This window comes from Schistocerca serialis, chromosome 5 (assembly GCF_023864345.2).
Source record: "Schistocerca serialis cubense isolate TAMUIC-IGC-003099 chromosome 5, iqSchSeri2.2, whole genome shotgun sequence".
NCBI classification, from domain to species: Eukaryota; Metazoa; Arthropoda; class Insecta; order Orthoptera; family Acrididae; genus Schistocerca; species Schistocerca serialis.
In genome coordinates this window covers 27624810-27645635 of record NC_064642.1, presented here as the reverse complement: position 1 = coordinate 27645635, position 20826 = coordinate 27624810, and the positions used below count along the sequence as shown (strand labels likewise).

The window sequence follows — 20826 nt, the reverse complement described above, 5'->3', positions numbered from 1 at the left end:
AAAAGCTCTCTCCCCCCCGTACAGGGGATCAACTTTTACCTTCAACCCTTCTTTATCGCAGATTCTGGTTCTACGAAAAAAAGACAAAACGTTTATCCGAAACAATGTTACGATCGGCGCGAAAGTTACATCAGTCGGACGGAAGAACACACCGAAATGAGTCAGCCCAATGGTGCGATTCGAGGGGACTCACAGAAATCAAGGATCCAAATGGTTTAGGGACTCACCAAAATCAATCCCGAGTGAAATAGAAACTACGTTACGTCAAAAGTAGGTTATTTGTCCGACATTTAAATGTCTTAAAGTAAAAGTGTTACTGCGTAATCAAAATCTACAGACATAAATTTATAACAGTAATATCAACTGTTCAGAACAAGAAAGTTTACATTTTTATCGAAAATGTAATGTAGAATCAAAGGAGTCGGTTATTAATTGGAAAAATTGAATTTTGTCGATTACAGCGCCATCTACCACGAACGGAAAAAATGATTTGGGTAAAGTTGCGTATTTTTTGGCGTAGAAAGCGAATCAGCAATAAAAAATGGAATCGGCTCCCTTTTGAAAACAAAAAGTTGACCCCCACGTATGAGGTGTAGGGCAGTTAGGAGATAGCCAGTTCCAGCACAGATAGATGTGCCCTTTGAAAATATAAGCTGTCATACGCACGTGCGTATTTTTCGAGCTATTTAGTTAGTCCAAGTTAAAACAAACACCCTGTGTACAGGGTGGTCAGAAACAGTCTGAAAAGCTTGTACTTTTATTGCGGATTAGATTATTCTGAGGAATAGCTGTCACGAAAAAAATTCGATACGTTGCACCGTTTCCGAGTTAATCAATGTTGAAGTTAGACAACCAGGTCGTTGCGTGCGCAAATTCAACGGCCCGCCAGAGACGGTGTCGCCAAACGTGTTCTTTGTTTGATTTCCTAAAACCGAACAAGAGAGCGATACAAAAACTGGACAGTAGACGGTAACAAGGATCGAGCCCGAGCAAAAGGCTGAGAGTCTCGAGAGCTTTCATCTACGCTACCTGAACAGCTAATTATGATTGGCAGGCCGTTTGAATTTGCGCTCGCAACGGCCTCATGGCTAACTTCAGTGCTAATTAACTCGAAAACGGTGCAACGTATGGACTTTTTTCTTAACAGTTATTTCTCAGCACAACCTCTCCTGCAACACTCTTACAAGCTTTTCAGGCCGTTTCTGACTCTCCAGTCAAAATGAGTGATTCCGCGATGATGATACAAATTTCAGGGTTAATGGAGAAGGGTAAATGAAGTAAATGTATCAATTTGATGAAAGGCACCCTGGTCCAGAAAGGAGTTACTCGAAAAATATAAGGGAAATCCATTCCGGTACCTCTGACAGAGGAATCGTGTCCCGGTACTGTTGTCGCTAAGATTGTAGGGTGGGAAACTTTCAAAGGTTGTAGTGTGGACCAAATTAGTAAACATGGGCTCTAACATGCATACCTTATGAACTATGAGCACTTGTTCATCTTAGATATTGTAAAATACATCTCTTTTAATGAGCAAGTATCCACAGCTCTTGAGGTAGGCGTTTTAGAGTCCATGATAACTGGACTTTTTTCCTTTTGTTGATCCATACTACCTACTCCAAAAATATGTAAACGAAGTAGCTTTCGGTAGACGAGATTTGTTTCACAGTATCGAAGACGAAGAAGTCCTCGTAGATCATAGGACCCTACAGTCGTAGCATCAACAGTACCGGTAAATGTACTCCACTGTCAGAGGTATCAGAACGATTTTCGCATACAACTTTCGGCCCGGTCGGTTCCAAACTAGAGCCCCTTTCCTCAAATTGATACGTTTACCGTTCTCCATCATCCCTGAAAGTTTGTGACATCATCACCGAATCACCATGTATGTATAGTAAAAAGAGGCGTGAAGGAAGCGAGAATGACATTACCTGGTATACAAAACAAAAAGTTTTAGGTAGAAACTTTGCGACTTTAGGCGCAGGTCTGATGGGAGGCAAAGATCGGAGAGACAAAGAGAAAACAGAAGTGCTACGGGCACGAGGGACAGCTAAAACAAACGTCCGAAAATATCCTATGGTGCGCATTGTGTGGTCTCTCAGGGTCCAAACACGAATAATGATGTGAATAGTCTTCACGGATCTGCCGCCGGATCACGTTGTGCAAATTGCACAATATTTCCTCGCAGCAACTGTCCGACATCTTCAGGTGGTTCAACCTTGCTGGTGGCTAGGTACGACTTACGGTATCCGCACGTCGACGACCCGTTTCTAGAACACGTCTGTGAAGAATGCGCAGGCGCGTAAATCGCAATGATTTGCAGATACAGGGTGTTTCAAAAATGACCGGTATATTTGAAACGGCAATAAAAACTAAACGAGCAGCGATAGAAATACACCGTTTGTTGCAATATGCTTGGGACAACAGTACATTTTCAGGCGGACAAACTTTCGAAATTACAGTGGTTACAATTTTCATCAACAGATGGCGCTGCAAGTGATGTGAAAGATATAGAAGACAACGCAGTCTGTGGGTGCGCCATTCTGTACGTCATCTTTCTGCTGTAAGCGTGTGCTGTTCACAACGTGCAAGTGTGCTGTGGACAACATGGTTTATTCCTTAGAACAGGATTTTTCTGGTGTTGGAATTCCACCGCCTAGAACAGTGTTGTTGCAACAAGACGAAGTTTTCAACGGAGGTTTAATGTAACCAAAGGACCAAAAAGCGATACAATAAAGGATCTGTTTGAAAAATTTCAACGGACTGGGAACGTGACGGATGAACGTGCTGGAAAGGTAGGGCGACCGCGTACGGCAACCACAGAGGGCAACCCGCAGCTAGTGCAGCAGGTGATCCAACAGCGGCCTCGGGTTTCCGTTCGCCATGTTGCAGCTGCGGTCCAAATGACGCCAACGTCCACGTATCGTCTCATGCGCCAGAGTTTACACCTCTATCCATACAAAATTCAAACGCGGCAACCCCTCAGCGCCGCTACCATTGCTGCACGAGAGACATTCGCTAACGATATAGTGCACAGGATTGATGACGGCGATATGCATGTGGGCAGCATTTGGTTTACTGACGAAGCTTATTTTTACCTGGACGGCTTCGTCAATAAACAGAACTGGCGCATATGGGGAACCGAAAAGCCCCATGTTGCAGTCCCATCGTCCCTGCATCCTCAAAAAGTACTGGTCTGGGCCGCCATTTCTTCCAAAGGAATCATTGGCCCATTTTTCAGATCCGAAACGATTACTGCATCACGCTATCTGGACATTCTTCGTGAATTTGTGGCGGTACAAACTGCCTTAGACGACACTGCGAACACCTCGTGGTTTATGCAAGATGGTGCCAGGCCACATCGCACGGCCGACGTCTTTAATTTCCTGAATGAATATTTCGATGATCGTGTGATTGCTTTGGGCTATCCGAAACATACAGGAGGCGGCGTGGATTGGCCTCCCTATTCGCCAGACATGAACCCCTGTGACTTCTTTCTGTGGGGACACTTGAAAGACCAGGTGTACCGCCAGAATCCAGAAACAATTGAACAGCTGAAGCAGTACATCTCATCTGCATGTGAAGCCATTCCGCCAGACACGTTGTCAAAGGTTTCGGGTAATTTCATTCAGAGACTACGCCATATTATTGCTACGCATGGTGGATATGTGGAAAATATCGTACTATAGAGTTTCCCAGACCGCAGCGCCATCTGTTGTTGACAATTGTAACTACTGTAATTTCGAAAGTTTGTCTGCCTGAAAATGTACTGTTGTCCCAAGCATATTGCAACAAACGGTGTATTTCTATCGCTGCTCGTTTAGTTTTTATTACCGTTTCAAATATACCGGTCATTTTTGAAAAACCCTGTAGATGGTGCCGTACTCAAACGCCATCAGCCGAAAATCGCAGAGTGTCTTTGCTGCGCGCGCGCTGTACGCTGCGTATAACTAACAGTGCGGCGAAACGTTACTCACCAAAGACCGTACTAGACCAATGTTATGACGGGTCTGTTATCGAAGAACCTTGATTTTTCGCGTCGTGATTTAATAACAGCCAATGCAGGGCTCCAGGCTGTGCTCAGTTGAAACCCGCATCCCTGTTGATGAGATTAGCGGTGTACGGATATGCATTGCTTCCTTGATGACACAATCCAGGGAAAGCTTGAAGAGTCACACCAATAATGATAATAGAAAGCAGCAGTCTAGGTCGTTCAGCAAATCGACAGCGGCAGGTGTGATGTAGACGGACGAGAAAAGTGACCCCACCTGGTGATCTCTTGACCTCTTAGCGAACTGAAAAGGCAGGCAGGTCTCAATCACTGAAATGAAGCCTGGATTTCCGGGTGGCTGTATGAATCTCGTCTCTTCCCTCCTTGTATACAGCGCCTTTAACTATTGAGCCGGCTGTGCCGGAAGACATCGCCGTCCACTGGACTATCTGTGACATTCAAACACGGGACACAGTTCTGCTAGTCCAGTGATTTTGTTTACAGGAAACCGAACTGACGCGACTGCACACGAGTAAGCGAGGACACAAGGCGCGGCTCTGTATTACGCTTCGCCTGTTATCACAACAGATACGTTTCCCCAGGCGGCGGAGATAGCGGCCGGCTACCGTATTGACTAGATGCTGGTACGAAATATGAGCACGCCAGAATTCACACTCAAGAACCAAAACGTTATGACCACCTGCTTGACAAGTAATATATCACCGATCCTGCGTATCATGCATCCGACAGTTTGTGGGAAGGGTTGTGGAGGTATGTGGCATCAGATGCCTAGGCGCAAGGCTTGTAGTTCCCGTAAATAAGGAGCCACTGATTTTTTTACGCAGTAGCGGTCCAGATCAGTTTATATCAGGCGAATTTGGTCGCCGAGACATCAACTTGAGTTCACTATCTATCAGGTTTCTAGCTTTGAGACACGGACAATTATACCGCCGAAAGATAACATCGCCGTTACGGAAGACATCAAGCATAAAGGGATGCAGCTGGTTTGCAGCTGTCAGTGTATCTTCGGCTACTACCACAGGCCCCATGCAAGCGCAGGAGAATGTCTCCCGTAGCACAAGTCGGGTGATGCTGAGGGAATTAGATTAGGAAATGAGACACTTAACGTAGTAAAGGAGTTTTGCTATGTGGGGAGGAAAATAACTGATGATGGTCGAAGTAAAGAAGATATCAAATGTAGACTGGCAATGGCAAGGAAAGCGTTTCTGAAGAAGAGAAATTTGTTAACATCCAGTATTGATTTAAGTGTCAGGAAGTCGTTTCTGAAAGTATTTGTATGGAGCGTAGCCATGTATGGAAGTGAAACATGGACGATAAATAGCTTGGACAGGAAGAGAACAGAAGCTTTCGAAATGTGGCGCTACAGAAAAATGCTGCAGATTAGATGGGTAGATCACATAACTAATGAGGAGGTATTGAATAGAATTGGGGAGAAGAGAAGTTTGTGGCACAAATTGACGAGAAGAATGGACCGGTTGGTAGGACATGTTCTGAGGCATCAAGGGATCACAAATTTAGCATTGGAGGGCACCGTGGAGGGTAAAAATCGTAGATGGAGACCAAGAGATGAATACACTAAGCAGATTCAGAAGGATGTAGGTTGCAGTAGATACTGGGAGATGAAGAAACTTGCACAGGATAGGGTAGCATGGAGAGCTGCATCAAACCAGTCTCAGGACTGAAGACCGCAACAACAACAACAACAGCACAACACTGCTTCCACCAGCCGGCTCCCGTGCCGCGGTGCATTTTTGGAGCCGCCGTTCGCCTCGACGGCGGCGTTTGTGGAGAAGATCATCGACCAGCCGTAGCAAGAAACATGATTCACGCGAAGGGCCGACGTGTCTCCAATGATCCACGGTCGAATCACGATGGTCTCGTGCCCACCGCAGTCTTAATTGTCGACGTCGTTGGGTCAACATGGGAACACATAGGGGTCTCCTGCTGCGGTATTCAATATTCAACAATGTTCCATTACCAGTGTGCTCCGAAACACTTGTGACTGCCCCAGGACTGTGCTCTTTCGGCAGAAATACCACAGATCGCCACCCACCCTACTTTACAGACCAAACAAGCCTTCAAACCCCACTTTCTGTGAAGAGTCGTGGACGTCTTGTTGTGTATGAGGCGGAATTATGGGCGTCATGGAAAAAGGTTGACCCGGCTGAGTCACGCAATTTGACTCTTAGTCTGATCACGAGGTGTGGCCATTAATTGCATGCTTTGATCAAGTAGGCTGACATGAGGATCAATTAACTATACTTGACGGTATGTATCTGGAACATCTTAGATGATTAGAAAGTTAGTAGACAGGAATACAATTAAATACTTAGCTTTAATTCAGCATCAGCGGTGAACGTCGATCTTGACTTTGTACAATCATATTTACAAGTGCAGTTATAGGCTGAACTGCGAATACTTCTTTACAGTTCTGATTGCTTCACACATATAGATCAATTGTCAATGCATAAACTGTATGTAAGGCCTGGCTAGGTCGTAGCTAGTGGCTTCGCTGAATGCTTTGCTAACTAGCGTCTCTGCACAGGAGATCTCTGAAGCTATAACGAGTGAACCTTTCCTATTCAAGTCGGCTGTAGAACTGGCCAGTGCGCCAGCTTGTCTCGTAAGACCAGCCGAGTGGCGGCGCTCGGTCTGCTAGCTTCGACAGTGGCGACTCGTGGGCCCGATGTGTACTGACGGACTGCGGCCGATTTGAAGCCTAGAACCTAGCAAGTGTGGTGCCTTACGGTGACACCACACGTCTAACCACTTAGGGCCTAGTGGTAGTTTTTCTGTCCTATCACATTCTGTATGCTCACGATTGTAACACGTGAACATTCGATCAGCTTTGCCGATTTCGAGATACTCGTACACGGGCTCTGCATAATAACAATCTGCTCTTTGTCAAAGTCAATTATCTCATTGGATTTCCCCATTTGCAACCCGTATCTTCGCTAACATGAGCCCCCATCCCTCTCTGTTCCGCTAACATACGAGGGTTGTGCAGAAAGCAAGTTCCGATCGGTCGCCAAATGGAAACCACTGGGAAAATCCGGTAGAGCTTTGCACAGATGTGTTGGGCAGTGTCTCTAGTATGCCCGTCGGTCGTGTCGCGTCGCTGTTTTCAGTTTTGAGTGAACAGTGAGCACGTAAAGATGCGCAGGGAATAGCGTCTCCCGCCAAGTTTGAGGGCCTAGTTAGAGATTTCGCCTGTGTCATGCAGCCCACGTAACACAACTGTCGAGCAGTTCCTTCTTCATGCCAGTTCTCGGCCGCACTCTGCAGGGGCAATGAAGACGCTCCTGCAGCGTTTCCGACGAGAAGTGTTTGGTCACCCACAATACAGTCCGTAATTGGCTCCCCCTGAGTCTCATCTCTGCTCACAAGAACCGCTGCCTATGAAGACGAAATTTTTCCACCGACAACGAGCTGCAGACCAGTGCAGATAACTGGCCGAAAGCACAGGCCGCTGCTTTGTAAGACGAGGATATTGAAAAGTTGATACAACACTACGACAAAACTCGAAGCTGGAGCGGCGACTATGTAGTGAAGTAGATGGAAGGTGTACCTAACTGTTGAAAATAAAACATTTCGGCTTTTTACTGTGGTTTCCATTTCTTGACCTCGTATTTTCCGTACTGCGTCAGCTGCCTGCAATGCCACCAGGCAATACCCAGTGTCGCGGTGGGCGTTGGTCGTAATGTTTTGGCTGTTCGGTGTATAAGTTAGTGCGTTCCCGTCTTTTTTATCATGATTAAATTAGATGCACTGATTTTTTTACTATGCAGTCACTGACTGTGCACTATAACATTATTTTTTAATCATTGATAATGCCGTTTTAACTTAATTGACGTTACCTAGAACCATCCTGCTCTAAGACTTACAACCTCTTGTCAGTCGTTCTGAGCAGAATTAGTTCCATAAATTTATGGGTACTCAACAAAATACGGCAGTTGAGGGAAAGGAGAAACGAATTACCAGCAATAATAACAAATGTAAAGATGAATCTATAACTTTGCAGTGGAGTGTATGCTATAGCGAAACTTGCAGACAAGTTACACTTGGGCGCAGGTCAGGCATTTGGAACCCTGACTTAGAGATAGGTGCTGCCCCATTGTCATATTGGAGCTCGGAAATAAAGGATGGTGACTGAGGAGTGCAGGGAAAACTCATCCCGTAAAGCGTTGATCAAACAAGTTCAACTGAATAACAAACGTAAACGTGGTCCGCAGTGGGCTGTAACGTTCTTTTTATTTAATCGTGCGATTAGCTAATTCTGACTGCTTGTCATTGTCAAGCACTTGTAAAACCAACACGGAAAAGCACTACACTGTCGGCATGCGTCGCTTGTATAACTCACGTATCCAAGTTTTTAAGTTCAAGTGACTCCTCAGACTAACAGAAACTTTAATAACGGTAATGGTGGAGAATGTACTGAACCAAACAAAATTATTCACATGACTTTGGTCAAATACGTCAGAAACTAAAGTGAACGGGCAAAAATCAGGGAAATGTTTGTCCCATTTGAAAACGTCTCGTGTATGACGTCCAAATGTTGTAACTAGCTGAGGAGTACGCGGTGAGTGTACTAGACAAACTCGTAGGACTTGTGGAGGGGAGTGAGTAGGTAACATTTTGAATTGGAACCCATATTTGAAAACATGGTAACGCGAGCATTTTTACAAGTGATTGATTAGGCATCACGCACTACCTCACTTGTTTTACAGTTCCACTCATTAATAGCCAAAGAAATTGTTGAGTGAGCTTGTTGGCGGGTTCGCTTCAAGACGATGCAGCACGGCGTCTTCCAATTCGGATGTGCGGCGTCTCCTTGGAGCATCACAGTCGCTCCTGCTGACGGTGAAGTTACCCTTTCTCGAAGCTGTTGCATAATTGTGGCGAAAAGGGTTTGCAGTGGATTCGAACGTCGTGGAGAACGATCTTGACAAAGGCGACGAGCCGCCCCTCCATTACCGTGAGCTTCGCCATTCGGAAGAATCATGTCGGGGTATTCTGCAAACTTGTTCTCAACCATTTTGCTCTAACACTAACGGACCCGTGAATGACCCTCGAACCAGATCAGAGAGCTGGGACAGACATCAAATGACATCAGTCGGTCCCACGTAACAACACTCCACCGTGACTACCCTACTCCATACCTACCTAGTAAACGGCTGTGGCGTGGAAACTGTATGTTTCTGGACGTCCTCTACAGGTCCTGGAAGTTTGTTTACAGGCAGGTGTCATGCCAGCGTGGCATCATGGCGTCAGTCAACCGCCTTTGAACATGGGATGATAATCGGTGCTAGGCGTGTGAGTCACAGCATATCGCAAGTTACACAATGATCCGGCTTTCCTAGATGAACACTGTCTACGGTGCCCTTCAGTGTCGCAGAGACATCGTTTCCGCACGCGTAAACCGCCCAACAGAACTCACAGGCGTCACGTAGCCTCGACTCAGCCAACCGGGACGAGCCAAACCGTGCACAACATGTTGTTGTTGATATCACAAAAAGAAAACTTCTGGCGTAATTCACATCTCTATATACGAAAGGTAACGCGCTCTGACTCACCATCCCCCAGCCCAAACCGCTAAGGATGTTGTTGTTGTGGTCTTCAGTCCTGAGACTGGTTTGATGCAGCTCTCCATGCTACTCTATCCTGTGCAAGCTTTTTCATCTCCCAGTACCTACTGCAACCTACATCCTTCTGAATCTGCTTAGTGTATTCATCTCTTGGTCTCCCTCTACGATTTTTACCCTCCACGCTGCCCTCCAATACTAAATTGGTGATCCCTTGATGCCTCAGAACATGTCCTACCAACCGATCCCTTCTTCTGGTCAAGTTGTGCCACAAACTTCTCTTCTCCCCAATCCTATTCAATACTTCCTCATTAGTTATGTGATCTACCCATCTAATCTTCAGCATTCTTCTGTAGCACCACATTTCGAAAGCTTCTATTCTCTTCTTGTCCAAACTATTTATCGTCCATGTTTCACTTCCATACATGGCTACACTCCATACAAATACTTTCAGAAATGACTTCCTGACACTTAAATCAATACTGGATGTTAACAAATTTCTCTTCTTCAGAAACGCTTTCCTTGCCATTGCCAGCCTACATTTTATATCCTCTCTACTTCGACCATCATCAGTTATTTTGCTCCCCAAATAGCAAAACTCCTTTACTACTTTAAGTGCCTCATTTCCTAATCTAATTCCCTCAGCATCACCCGACTTAATTAGACTACATCCCATTATCCTTGTTTTGCTTTTGTTGATGTTCATCTTATATCCTCCTTTCAAGACACTGTCCATTCCATTCAACTGCTCTTCCAAGTCCTTTGCTTCTCTGACGGAATTACGATGTCATCGGTGAACCTCAAAGTTTTTATTTCTTCTCCATGGATTTTAATACCTACTCCGAATTTTTCTTTTGTTTCCTTCACTGCTTGCTCAATATACAGATTGAATAACATCGGGGAGAGGCTACAACCCTGTCTTACTCCCTTCCCAACCACTGCTTCCCTTTCATGTCCCTCAACTCTTATAACTGCCATCTGGTTTCTGTACAAATTGTAAATAGCCTTTCGCTCCCTGTATTTTACCCCTGCCACCTTTAGAATTTGAAAGAGAGTATTCCAGTAAACATTGTCAAAAGCTTTCTCTAAGTCTACAAATGCTAGAAATGTAGGTTTGCCTTTTCTTAATCTTTCTTCTAAGATAAGTCGTAAGGTCAGTATTGCCTCACGTGTCTAAGGATAGAAACTTGAAAATTGGAGAAGGTGAGGATCATACACTGTAGGCATCGTTTAAAAAGAGATCTTTCGAAATTCCAACCCTAAGAGGGTGAAATGGGGTATGAAGGCTTTTTTTAAAAAAATGTCGCTATCAAGGCAATTTTGAAACTATACCTACGCAAAACTAGTACTTGGTTTCTCGGTCAGAAATAAACATGTGTTCCAGCATTTTTGGAAATTTAGCCCTATGGGGGTGAAACAGTGGATCAAAGATTTTTTTGAATATATATAATTACTATCAGAACTACTAAAGTGTTTTTAAAGCTGCATCCATGAACGTTGGTACATCGAAGAGCCAAAGAAACTCGTATAGGCATGTGTACTCAAATACAGAGTTATATAAACAGGCAAATTACAGCGCTCCGGTCGGCAACGCGTATAGGCCTATAAGACAAGTGTCTGGCACAGTTGTTAGATCGGTTACGGCTGCTACGCTGGCAGGTTATCAAGATTTAAGTAAGTTTGAACGAGGTGTTATAGTCGGCGCACGAGCGATGGGACACAGCATCTCCAACGTAGCGACGAAGTCGAGATTTTTTCGTACGCCATTTCACGAGTCTACCGTGAATGTCAGGAATCCGGCGAAACATCAAATCTCCGACATCGCTGCGGCCGGAAAAAGATGTCGCAAGAACGGGACCAACGACGACTGAAGATAATCGTTCAACGTGACAGAAGTGCAACTCTTCCGCAAACTGCTGCAGGTTTCAGCGCTGGGCCATCAACAAGTTTCAGCGTGCGAACCGTTCAACGAAACATCATCATTTTAGAGCAGAAGGCAGACTCCTATACCGTTGATGACTGCACGACACAAAGCTTTACGCCTCCCCTGGGTCCGTCAACACTGACATTGGAATGGTTCAAATGGCTCAAAGCACTATGGTTCAAATGGTTCAAATGGCTCTGAGCACTATGCGACTTAACTTCTGAGGTCATCAGTCCCCTAGAACTTAGAACTAATTAAACCTAACTAGCCTAAGGACATCACACACATCGCTGCCCGAGGCAGAATTCGAACCTGCGAGCGTATGTAGTGTTTCCTATTCTTCGGGGTTCTGCCGCGAAAAATATAAAATAGAAAATCTGATTGGGTTTTGAATTTTGGTGGTTTCAGTTACGGATAAGGCGGACTTCGTATTATTGATTGAGATAGTGCTGTAATTTGACCGTGCATGGCAGACCGGGTCGGCAACACTACAAAAAGCGACTGTACGGAAATAGCATCAGAAACTAATTGAAATTTACCTTATAATCTTGTTAGAAACGCAGTACTAATTACAATATAGTCTTCATGGCTGCTACTCCTAATTTCTCTTGTAGGACGACCCGTCTTTCACTTTTCTCCGTCTGTTGAAAACTTCTTCAAGTTGTCACTGTCATGATCAATTTATAAATTTGGTGATAACCATCTCGAATCTCTATTGAAACAACCTCGCTTTGTAATATAATTTTAATTTCCACCCAAAAGCACATTCAACACAGCGCCGAAAAATACACGTCTTTCGTATGAAGACAAGAGAGAGAGAGTGATCAATTAGTTGTTAAAAAACAAACACCTACGCAAAAGTAAAAAAAAAGAACAAAATCATAAAAATCTGTCGCTGGCGCAGCGCTCCTCTGCGTGTGCGATTGTGAATTATATCTTTGTATTGGCGGAGGCGCGGTAGTCAAAGTACCATTACAATGCCTCCTCTACTGACACACTCCGCAAGCGAGCGTGGCAGTATAGAAAATTTACATACATACATATATATGAGAAAATAAGAACTTTACATATTACAAACAATATTTCTGAGCACAATGTCTTTGCATATCAGTCTTTGTATGCAGTATTTTTGGTGTGTATCTTATTTAGGAGTCGTAACATTAATGTCTTTGAATTGCGGCGTATTATCGTTGCTTAGCACAGCGTTTGAATTCAGTTCACATGATTCGTGTTTACAATGGAATTAATTCGAACAATAAATGTTTCTATTATATTGCTCCAATGTCTTTAAACGTAGTATCGGCTTCTGAGTGTGTGTGTACTGCCTGAATCTCTTGCGTGTGACTTGAAGAAAATCCAAAGTTTGTTCAATGTGTCAACATGAAATTGTGATCTCCAGCAGTCGAATTTTGGTGGCGTCCACCGGGGTATAAATGGTCAATGAGGGCACAGGAAACACCTCACTGCCTACGACAGGTGATGAGCTTGTCTTTTACACCAACCTGAAGACCTGCCGGCTTCCACAACACCATACACTTCAAGGCTTATTGACACTACGTAATTATTTCTTGACCAGTGTTCCAACACGTTGGTTTCTTCTTGGCATTTTCAGTTCCATTTATATGAATCATGTGCTACATGCACAAGTCCTTTGCAGTTCATTAACATCTCCTTAAAATACATTTCTTGATGTAAAAAGTACATAAATATACAAATATTTATAATTAATCATTACATGAGATAGTTACAGTGTTGTCATATAGTACATATACAGAATTAAATGAAAAATATAGTAAATTTTTACGTTACATTCGATATCATTGTGCTGACATGTGAATTACATTACATTCAGATTGAAATATACATATTATTTATTTTATTTGTTAGCTCATTCTTTTTCCTTTCTTTCCTTTTCTTGTTCCTTTCCATTTCGTTACACATTTTAAGATAATTGTGGCAACTCGCTAGAATATTCAACTTAAAATTCATTTTGCCTCCTGGAATAAAATTTACACATATTTCAAGCTTCAAGACAGCCCTCTGTAGGAGGATAGGTTCATGGGATGGTTGCTAACTACTTCATAAATACTAGTAAAGTCATCTCCTACAGAGGACTACACAAAATAAAATATGATAAACAAAATACATGTTAACGTAATATAATGTAAAATTCCTATACCTAATACCGTTTCTGAGTGTGGTGTCCCCACTATTGCTGTTTCTAAGAGTGGTACCCCTCTATTACCGTTTCTAAGAGCGGTGCCCCTCTAAATATCTTAGGATCCTACAAGTATGTACATCAGTGTGGTAAGTGTATATATATATCTAGCTCAAGTCAATCATGTTCCTATAAAGTTTGGGTAGTTCATCTCCTTCCTTTCATGAGTATCAAGCAATATAAATAAATGTTTTACTTAATAAATAAATAAATCTTCTTAGATAATTGCTGCTGCGTTCCATGCTGTATATCCATTCTGTATTTACCTTGTGGTACCTGTAAAATTCTATTAATAAATAAATATGTGTGTATGTCTCTCCATACTGTCAGATAATCACAAATTATATAATGTCAAATATTTCATTAACATGTATTAATTTTTCTAAGGAAGGGATGAGAGTATGAGCCGCAACAGAGGACTGACGTTTTGTTTTCTCCTTATTCTCCTTTCTATTTAATGGTGCATTAGTTCAGTACAGTAGATGAGCTTTAATTATGCCATTAGATGACTGCTAAATATGTTCTCTTAAATAATTCTTCCAATCTGAAGTGTCAAGCCTACATAACTCCAAAAATTTCGTTACAAGTTCCCATTAGATTAGTGTTAAAGTGTTATAGATTTAAATCTTTTGGTATATTTCCAACAGTGGCTGCTGTAAATAATTCTTTCCACATAAATCTATACTTTCACCTTTAGTTATAAGAATATGTAAGACAGCACATAAGTTATTATCTCAGGCATACCAATCTTTCAATAAATAATATTCTTTCCACTACTTTCAGTCTGTATTCCATGAGTACATGTGATATAGCGTTCAAATCTAGTTTCTCTCCTCTCAACTTATTCTCAATTACTCATAAAATTCTCACCTATCCATTATTCATTGTTCACGAAATAACATACTTATTCCTCAGCATATTATATATAAATATTTTCCTCTTATTCATCATCATTTACTTTTTTACTTCAACAACAATAATAATAATAATACCCTTTTCTCATCTTATATTCCATTTACCTTTCTCCATATTACTATTTATCCTCTTATTAAACTAAAATTACATTCACTCATCTCATTCAGTCACTCACATCACTCATATCAACATTACTATTATCACATGCCTCCTAAAGAAAATAATTCTGTCCAGTTCTCTGCCTCCTCTAAGGTGTATATGCCTCAATAGCAACTCCTCTTATAACCAAATATCTAATTAGCTATTGGATGGTTCACATTGCTTTCTAGACTTACCGGCATTCATTAGATTGTAAGTATCTGTATAACTTCAGTGTAGGCTCATCAGAACTGTATTTCATATTAATTATCTTCTTCTCATTAGCTAACATTTTACTGTATGTACTTTTTCAAATGTCTGTGTGGATGTAGACCTCTGGGTTTATGTGTTAATGGATATTCTAATGAATAACAGCCAGGGTGTGGAATATTTGCAATTCGGTATGGTCCAGAGTATAAGACCTGCCATTTCCTGTTTAAATGTTTCAGTTTTGTGGGTTTAGGATGTGTTCTTAGTAAAACTAACTCATCAACTTGAAATGTTTGCGCTTTCCTGACACCTCTGTCATATTTCAGCTTTCTTTCCTTAGCTTTGTCACATAATGCTGTGTAAGCTTGTCTTCCCTTTTCTTCTAAACTATCATGATTTCTTGTTGCTGTAAATTTAGGTAGAGGGTCTGCCCATTCATTTCCTTCTGTTTTATCCATAATTAATTCGGTTGGTGTGTATCCAGTAGAAATGTGAGTTAAATTGTTCACTATTTGTTCAAATGGTGCTAGGTATTCTACCCATTTTCTGCGCTTCTCTGGTCTGTGTGTGTTCTCATAAACTGCCCAAATTCTCGAAATGTTCTTTCTACCGGGTTTCCTGCCACGTGAAATCTTGAAATTAAAATATGTTTAACATTCTGTTCTTCAATAAAAGTCTTCCATTTTAAACCGGTAAAATATGCTGCATTATCCGTGATCCTAACTTCAGGTTTTCCTATTCTTACAAAATAATCTGTTAATAGACGTCTGGTAATAGCAGTGGTAGAAACTGAACATAAAACATATAATTTTAAATACTTTGTGAAAACATCTAACACAGCAAGGATGTATTTCATTCCTCCAGGTGCTTGTGGATAGGGTCCTGCAATATCTAAAGAAATTAGCTGTAATGGCCTCTTAGGTATGATTGGGTGCAATTCATTCATGCTTGTGCGATTAGAATATTTGGCTTTCTGACATATGATGCATTTCCTAATATTACTCAATACTCTTCGCCTTAAATTTGGAAAATAGCAGTATTGTATAATCTTATCTGTACATTTGATTACACCATAGTGTCCCCAAGTTCTGTGTGTAAATAAAATAAAATCATCAACATGAGCTTCAGGTAAGCAAACACACCAATGCTGTGATTCAGGGTTTCGTCGGTGAAATAATACTTCTTTGTGTAATGTGTAATATTTTTCAAGATGTGGGTCTGTTCCTGCACGTAATTTATTCTTTATCTGGATCCACCTGGGATCATTGTCCTGCAATATGGCTAACTTCCTGCACATGTTTTTGTAGTAAGGTGCAAATGTACCGTCATAGATGAGTAAAATTTTGAAATCTGTTGTTTGTTCTGTCACATCTGAAAATTCTTGTAAGCCTTGTGGCAAACGAGATAGAGCATCGGCTGTAATGTTGGATTCTCCTTTTATGTATATAATATCAAAATCATATTCTTGTAGTGATGCACACCAGCGATCAAGACGTGAATGTAATAACTTGTATGATAGCAGGAGAGAAAGGGCTTGATGATCAGTATAAAGCTTAGTACGTTTTCCCCATAGAAAGTAGCGAAACTTGCGAAATGCCCATACTATGGCAAGTGTTTCACGCTAGGTCACTGAATATGACTTTTCGGATTCAGTGAGCGTGTGGCTAGCAAAGCTGATAGGTTTGATGACTGTTTGTTCATTTTCTACATGAATTTGGAATAAAAATGCTCCGAGCCCATAGGAACTTGCATCTGTTACTAGGCAAAAGTCTGACGTCATGTCAGGATGGCATAACAACGGTGCATTTACTAAAGCATTCTTAATCGCATCTCGATCTGTCTGACAGAACTCTGTCCATTTCCAAATATTATTTATTTTGAGTAAAGATAGAAGATGTGGACTGTTAAGAAGGTGGTAGGGTACAAATTTCCTGAAGAATGAAGATGGGCCATGAAAGGCTTTGAGTTGTTTACAATTCTGTGGGGATGGAAATTCTTAATTGCATCAATTTTTCTTGAATCTGGATAAATGCCTTCAGTTGATTTGATTTCTCTCCTCCCTAATTGTGTTTTTGATAAATTGATAGTGACACCTGCGTCAGAAAATTTAGTCAGAAGTTGCTTCAAAAGATTAACATGTTCTTCCCAAGTAGTGGTGGCAATGACAATGTCATCAACATAAACATTTGCGATAACAATTGTGGTCCAAGAACAGCATCTAAGGTTTCAATAAATACTCCAACACTCACTCGTAAACCAAAGGGTAGAACACAAAATTGATAGCTACGTCCCTCACATAGAAATGCAGTGTATTTACGGCTGCTTTTATGGAGGTTCACCTGCTAAAACGATGAGCGGAGGTCGATATTGGTTAAATACTGTACATTATGAAATTTTAAAAGTTGTTCTTCCAAATTTATAGGTCGTGTGCTAATGGGGATTATAACTTCGTTAATTTCTCGTGCGTCCAGCAGTAACCTTACACTACCATCCTCTTTATTAACAGCTAGGATCGGACTGCAGTATGGTGAATGTGACCATTCAATGATACCCCAAGCTTGCATTCTTTCAATCTCTTTCAAAACTGCGGGTTTCTTTGACCAAGGAATATTATAATATGTTCTACAGTATGTTTTGTGTGGTTTAACGTCCATCTCATAAGTATAGCCTCTAATAATTCCAGGTTTCTCCACAAATACCTCAGCAAATTGCTGCAAAACTTCAAGTAATTCAAGTTGTTGTTCCTTCGTCAGATATTCAGATTCTGTGCATTTCTCATATAAATCTTTAGGTTTAATTCCCTGAGATACAGCTTCATTAAAAGTTAAATCACATATGTTTGTTGCTGGTGGATACACAAAATGTAACTATTCAAACTTACCTTGTTTACTGTTTAAGTTTTTACCCTGTGTAAGCTCTATTGTCAGTTGCTGTTGGTTTACGGTTAAATGATGTTTCCCTTTTCCTAAATCTATGATGGCTTGATATTCATTCAAAAAGTCAATTCCTAATATGCAATGCATAACTAATTTGTCTACTACCAGAAAACTGTAATTGAGTGGTATATTTGAAAATGTGAAGTTAATTAGAGCTTGAAATTGCACCTTCTTTGATTTGTTACCGGTGGCACTTATAATGTGACAATTCTGTACTGGCAACATTTGTATGTTCATTATTTGTTTGAGTTCATTATATAAGGACATTGAAATGACACTTGCTGCTGCTCCTGTATCTAACACTACTTCCACTTCATAACTACCAATCATAACTCGTGTTATAGCCTGAATAATCTTCTTTGTTTTACTGGTACTATTAAAATCTACATCCTGATATAATTCTTTTTCTATTTTCTTACTGTCATCATATCGGAGAAAACAAATCATCGGTTCCGTTGCGCTCTGCTCCCTATCGACCGTAACTCGAGCGCTTAGCTCGGTCGTCGTTCGTTTTCCAGCAAATTCGGCTGTTGCTGCGGGTTGGGGTCATTGCCCAACTGAATAATATTTACACTTCTGTCGCGCGTCACCCAAGTATCAGCTGTTTGGTTGTTGACATTACCTCGCGTCGCGTTGGGAGTTCCGTTAGGTACGAACTGAGTGTTGCTGTATTGCATATGTCGTGGCGGTGGTCCATTGTGATTTCCCCATACATTATTTCGCCCATGACTGTAACTGGTATCGTCATTACTGTTATTCCTGCAATACATGTTTGGATGTTGTTGTATGTTGTTTCTCTGACAATATCCTGGATGGTACCTGTTATCCTCTCTTTTTTGATCTCTATGATTTCGGTTCCTTCTTCTGTTGTTGTTATTTTGAGTATAACTGTTTTTTGTTCTGATTGTAATTATTGTTCTGATAACCATTATAGTAATAATTACTGTTTCCTTGCCAATGCTGCGAGTTGTTTCTCCTAATATTGAATGGATTTGTCCCAGTGTAGTGCGAATTATTTCTTTGAGTGTTTTGTTGTGGTGTCGGAGGCGGATTCCAATAGCCTCTGTCATTTCTGTTGTTGTGCGTACGCGAATTGCTTGGATGGGTCGGATACAATTGATTGAAATTCCTGATCTCATCTCTGTAAACAACATCTATCTCATCAACATAACTGAAAAAATTCTTTATGTTGTCCTCGGACACTCCTATTAATTTATCACGGTAAGGAAATGGTAAGTGGCTTTTAAGTGTTCTAATTACGTCTGGTAAATATGCTGGTTTTGTCCAATATAATGTTTTGTCTAGGTAGTGTTCAAAGTATTGACGTAAAGTCTCTTTCTTCGGGTTGTAAATTTCTGGACTGTATACTTCTCGTTTTAAGCTTTGCTGTTCTGTGATCGACCAGAATTCCTCAAGAAATGCTTGTTCAAACTGTTCAAATGTTAAACATCGTCTTTTCATTGCTACTCCCCACATATCGAATTTTATCGGCTTCTAACCAATGTCTCGGGAAAATACTATCAAAAGAGCGGATGAAAACAATCGGATGCACTTTGTCTTTCTCATCACATGAAAATGTCTGAAAGTATCAATGTCGTACTAATGTTTCATCAGCTACTCCCGATGGTATTATGGGTCCTGCATTTTGTGTCAAACTGGGCATAGTATGTGGTGATGTCTGATAGTAATTTTGATCTTGTGGTAGCATTGGTAATCCTATTTTCGGCTGTGTGCTGGGTCTAGCATTATTCGGATTCTCATTTGTGTTTTGGTTGCCTGTTATGGGTTTTGGTATCACTGACAAACTTGGTATTACATTTTCTTTAAGTTTACGTAACTCTTTCTGAATATTACCTGTTTCTCCCTTTACTTGTTCCTTTGTCTTATCTAAAATGATCTGTGTCATTGTCTCAAACTTCTCATCTAAATAATCATCACATAATTTGCATTCATGTACAAGTTTTTCTGCTAGAGTTGTGTCATTCTTTAAAGATGCTACATCTGCTCTGTCTTCAAGTTTTTCTAACTTTTCCTGTAAGGATTTCTGCTCCAATGTTACATCATTTAATCTGTCTGAAAGGTCTGTAATCGTCAGGTCTAAGTGTTCTTGGTTTGTTTTTACGGAATTGTGTGACTGTCGTAATTCGCCAACTTGGGTACTGGTTTTCTGTTGTTTAAAAACTACTGTTAACAATTTCTCATTACATCGTTGTAAGTCAGTTTTTGTCTCGTCAGTGAATTCCACAAATACCTTTTCTTGTCTCGTAACCTTGTCTGATAAGTCAGTAAATTTCCTTCCAAGACTATTGGTGGTTTCTGTCAAGTAGGCAATTTGTCTCGATTGTTTTATGTCCCGTGTCAGTTCATCGAATTTAGTGTCAAATTTCCCAATGTCACGTTTTAAATTTTCGTTTTTCTCGTCTAAAGCGTCAAATCTTTTGTCTAAAGTGTCAAATTTTCTGTTTTGGTCACCAAGTAACTTAAGAATCTGGTTGAGCATGTCAGAGTCCTGTGTCTTAGTTTCGTCATTTTTTCGTGTCTGGTTGATGTTTCGTGTCTGATTGTCAATGTCGCGTTTTGTCGCGTAGTACTCACTCTCCATTTGCCTGTATATCTGTTTAAATTTATGGGTTGTTGTCTTAATCGATCCGGTAAAGTTATGTCTTGAACATCCTCACAATTAAGTTCAATATTCATTTGACAGTCGGACATGTTTTGCAATGTGTCACTTTCACTAAGCTCGTCCACGGAAACAGTTTCTACGCGTCTAGCGTCCATCTTGCGGTTTTCGTAATTAATTGCAAATAAAATTTTCCAATGGCAAAAAATTTTTTTTAAATATGATATGCTGAAATCTGAAATTTCTCTTACGGAAATGGATATTTCTGTATGAT

At 41.1% G+C, this 20826-nt stretch overlaps 1 protein-coding gene across 1 annotated transcript in view; it reads right to left on the bottom strand.

Annotated features, from left to right (window-relative positions):
• Window positions 1-20534, bottom strand: part of LOC126481721 (putative uncharacterized protein DDB_G0271606) — a 77295-nt gene extending 56761 nt beyond the window's left edge. Inside the window, exons 1-2 of the mRNA XM_050105673.1 lie at window positions 20184-20534; window positions 19803-19964 (exon numbers count right to left, since the gene is read on the bottom strand). Coding sequence (XP_049961630.1) covers window positions 19803-19964; window positions 20184-20534 — 513 coding nt within the window. The remainder of the gene's footprint in view (window positions 1-19802; window positions 19965-20183) is intronic.
• Window positions 20535-20826: the final 292 nt, after the last annotated feature.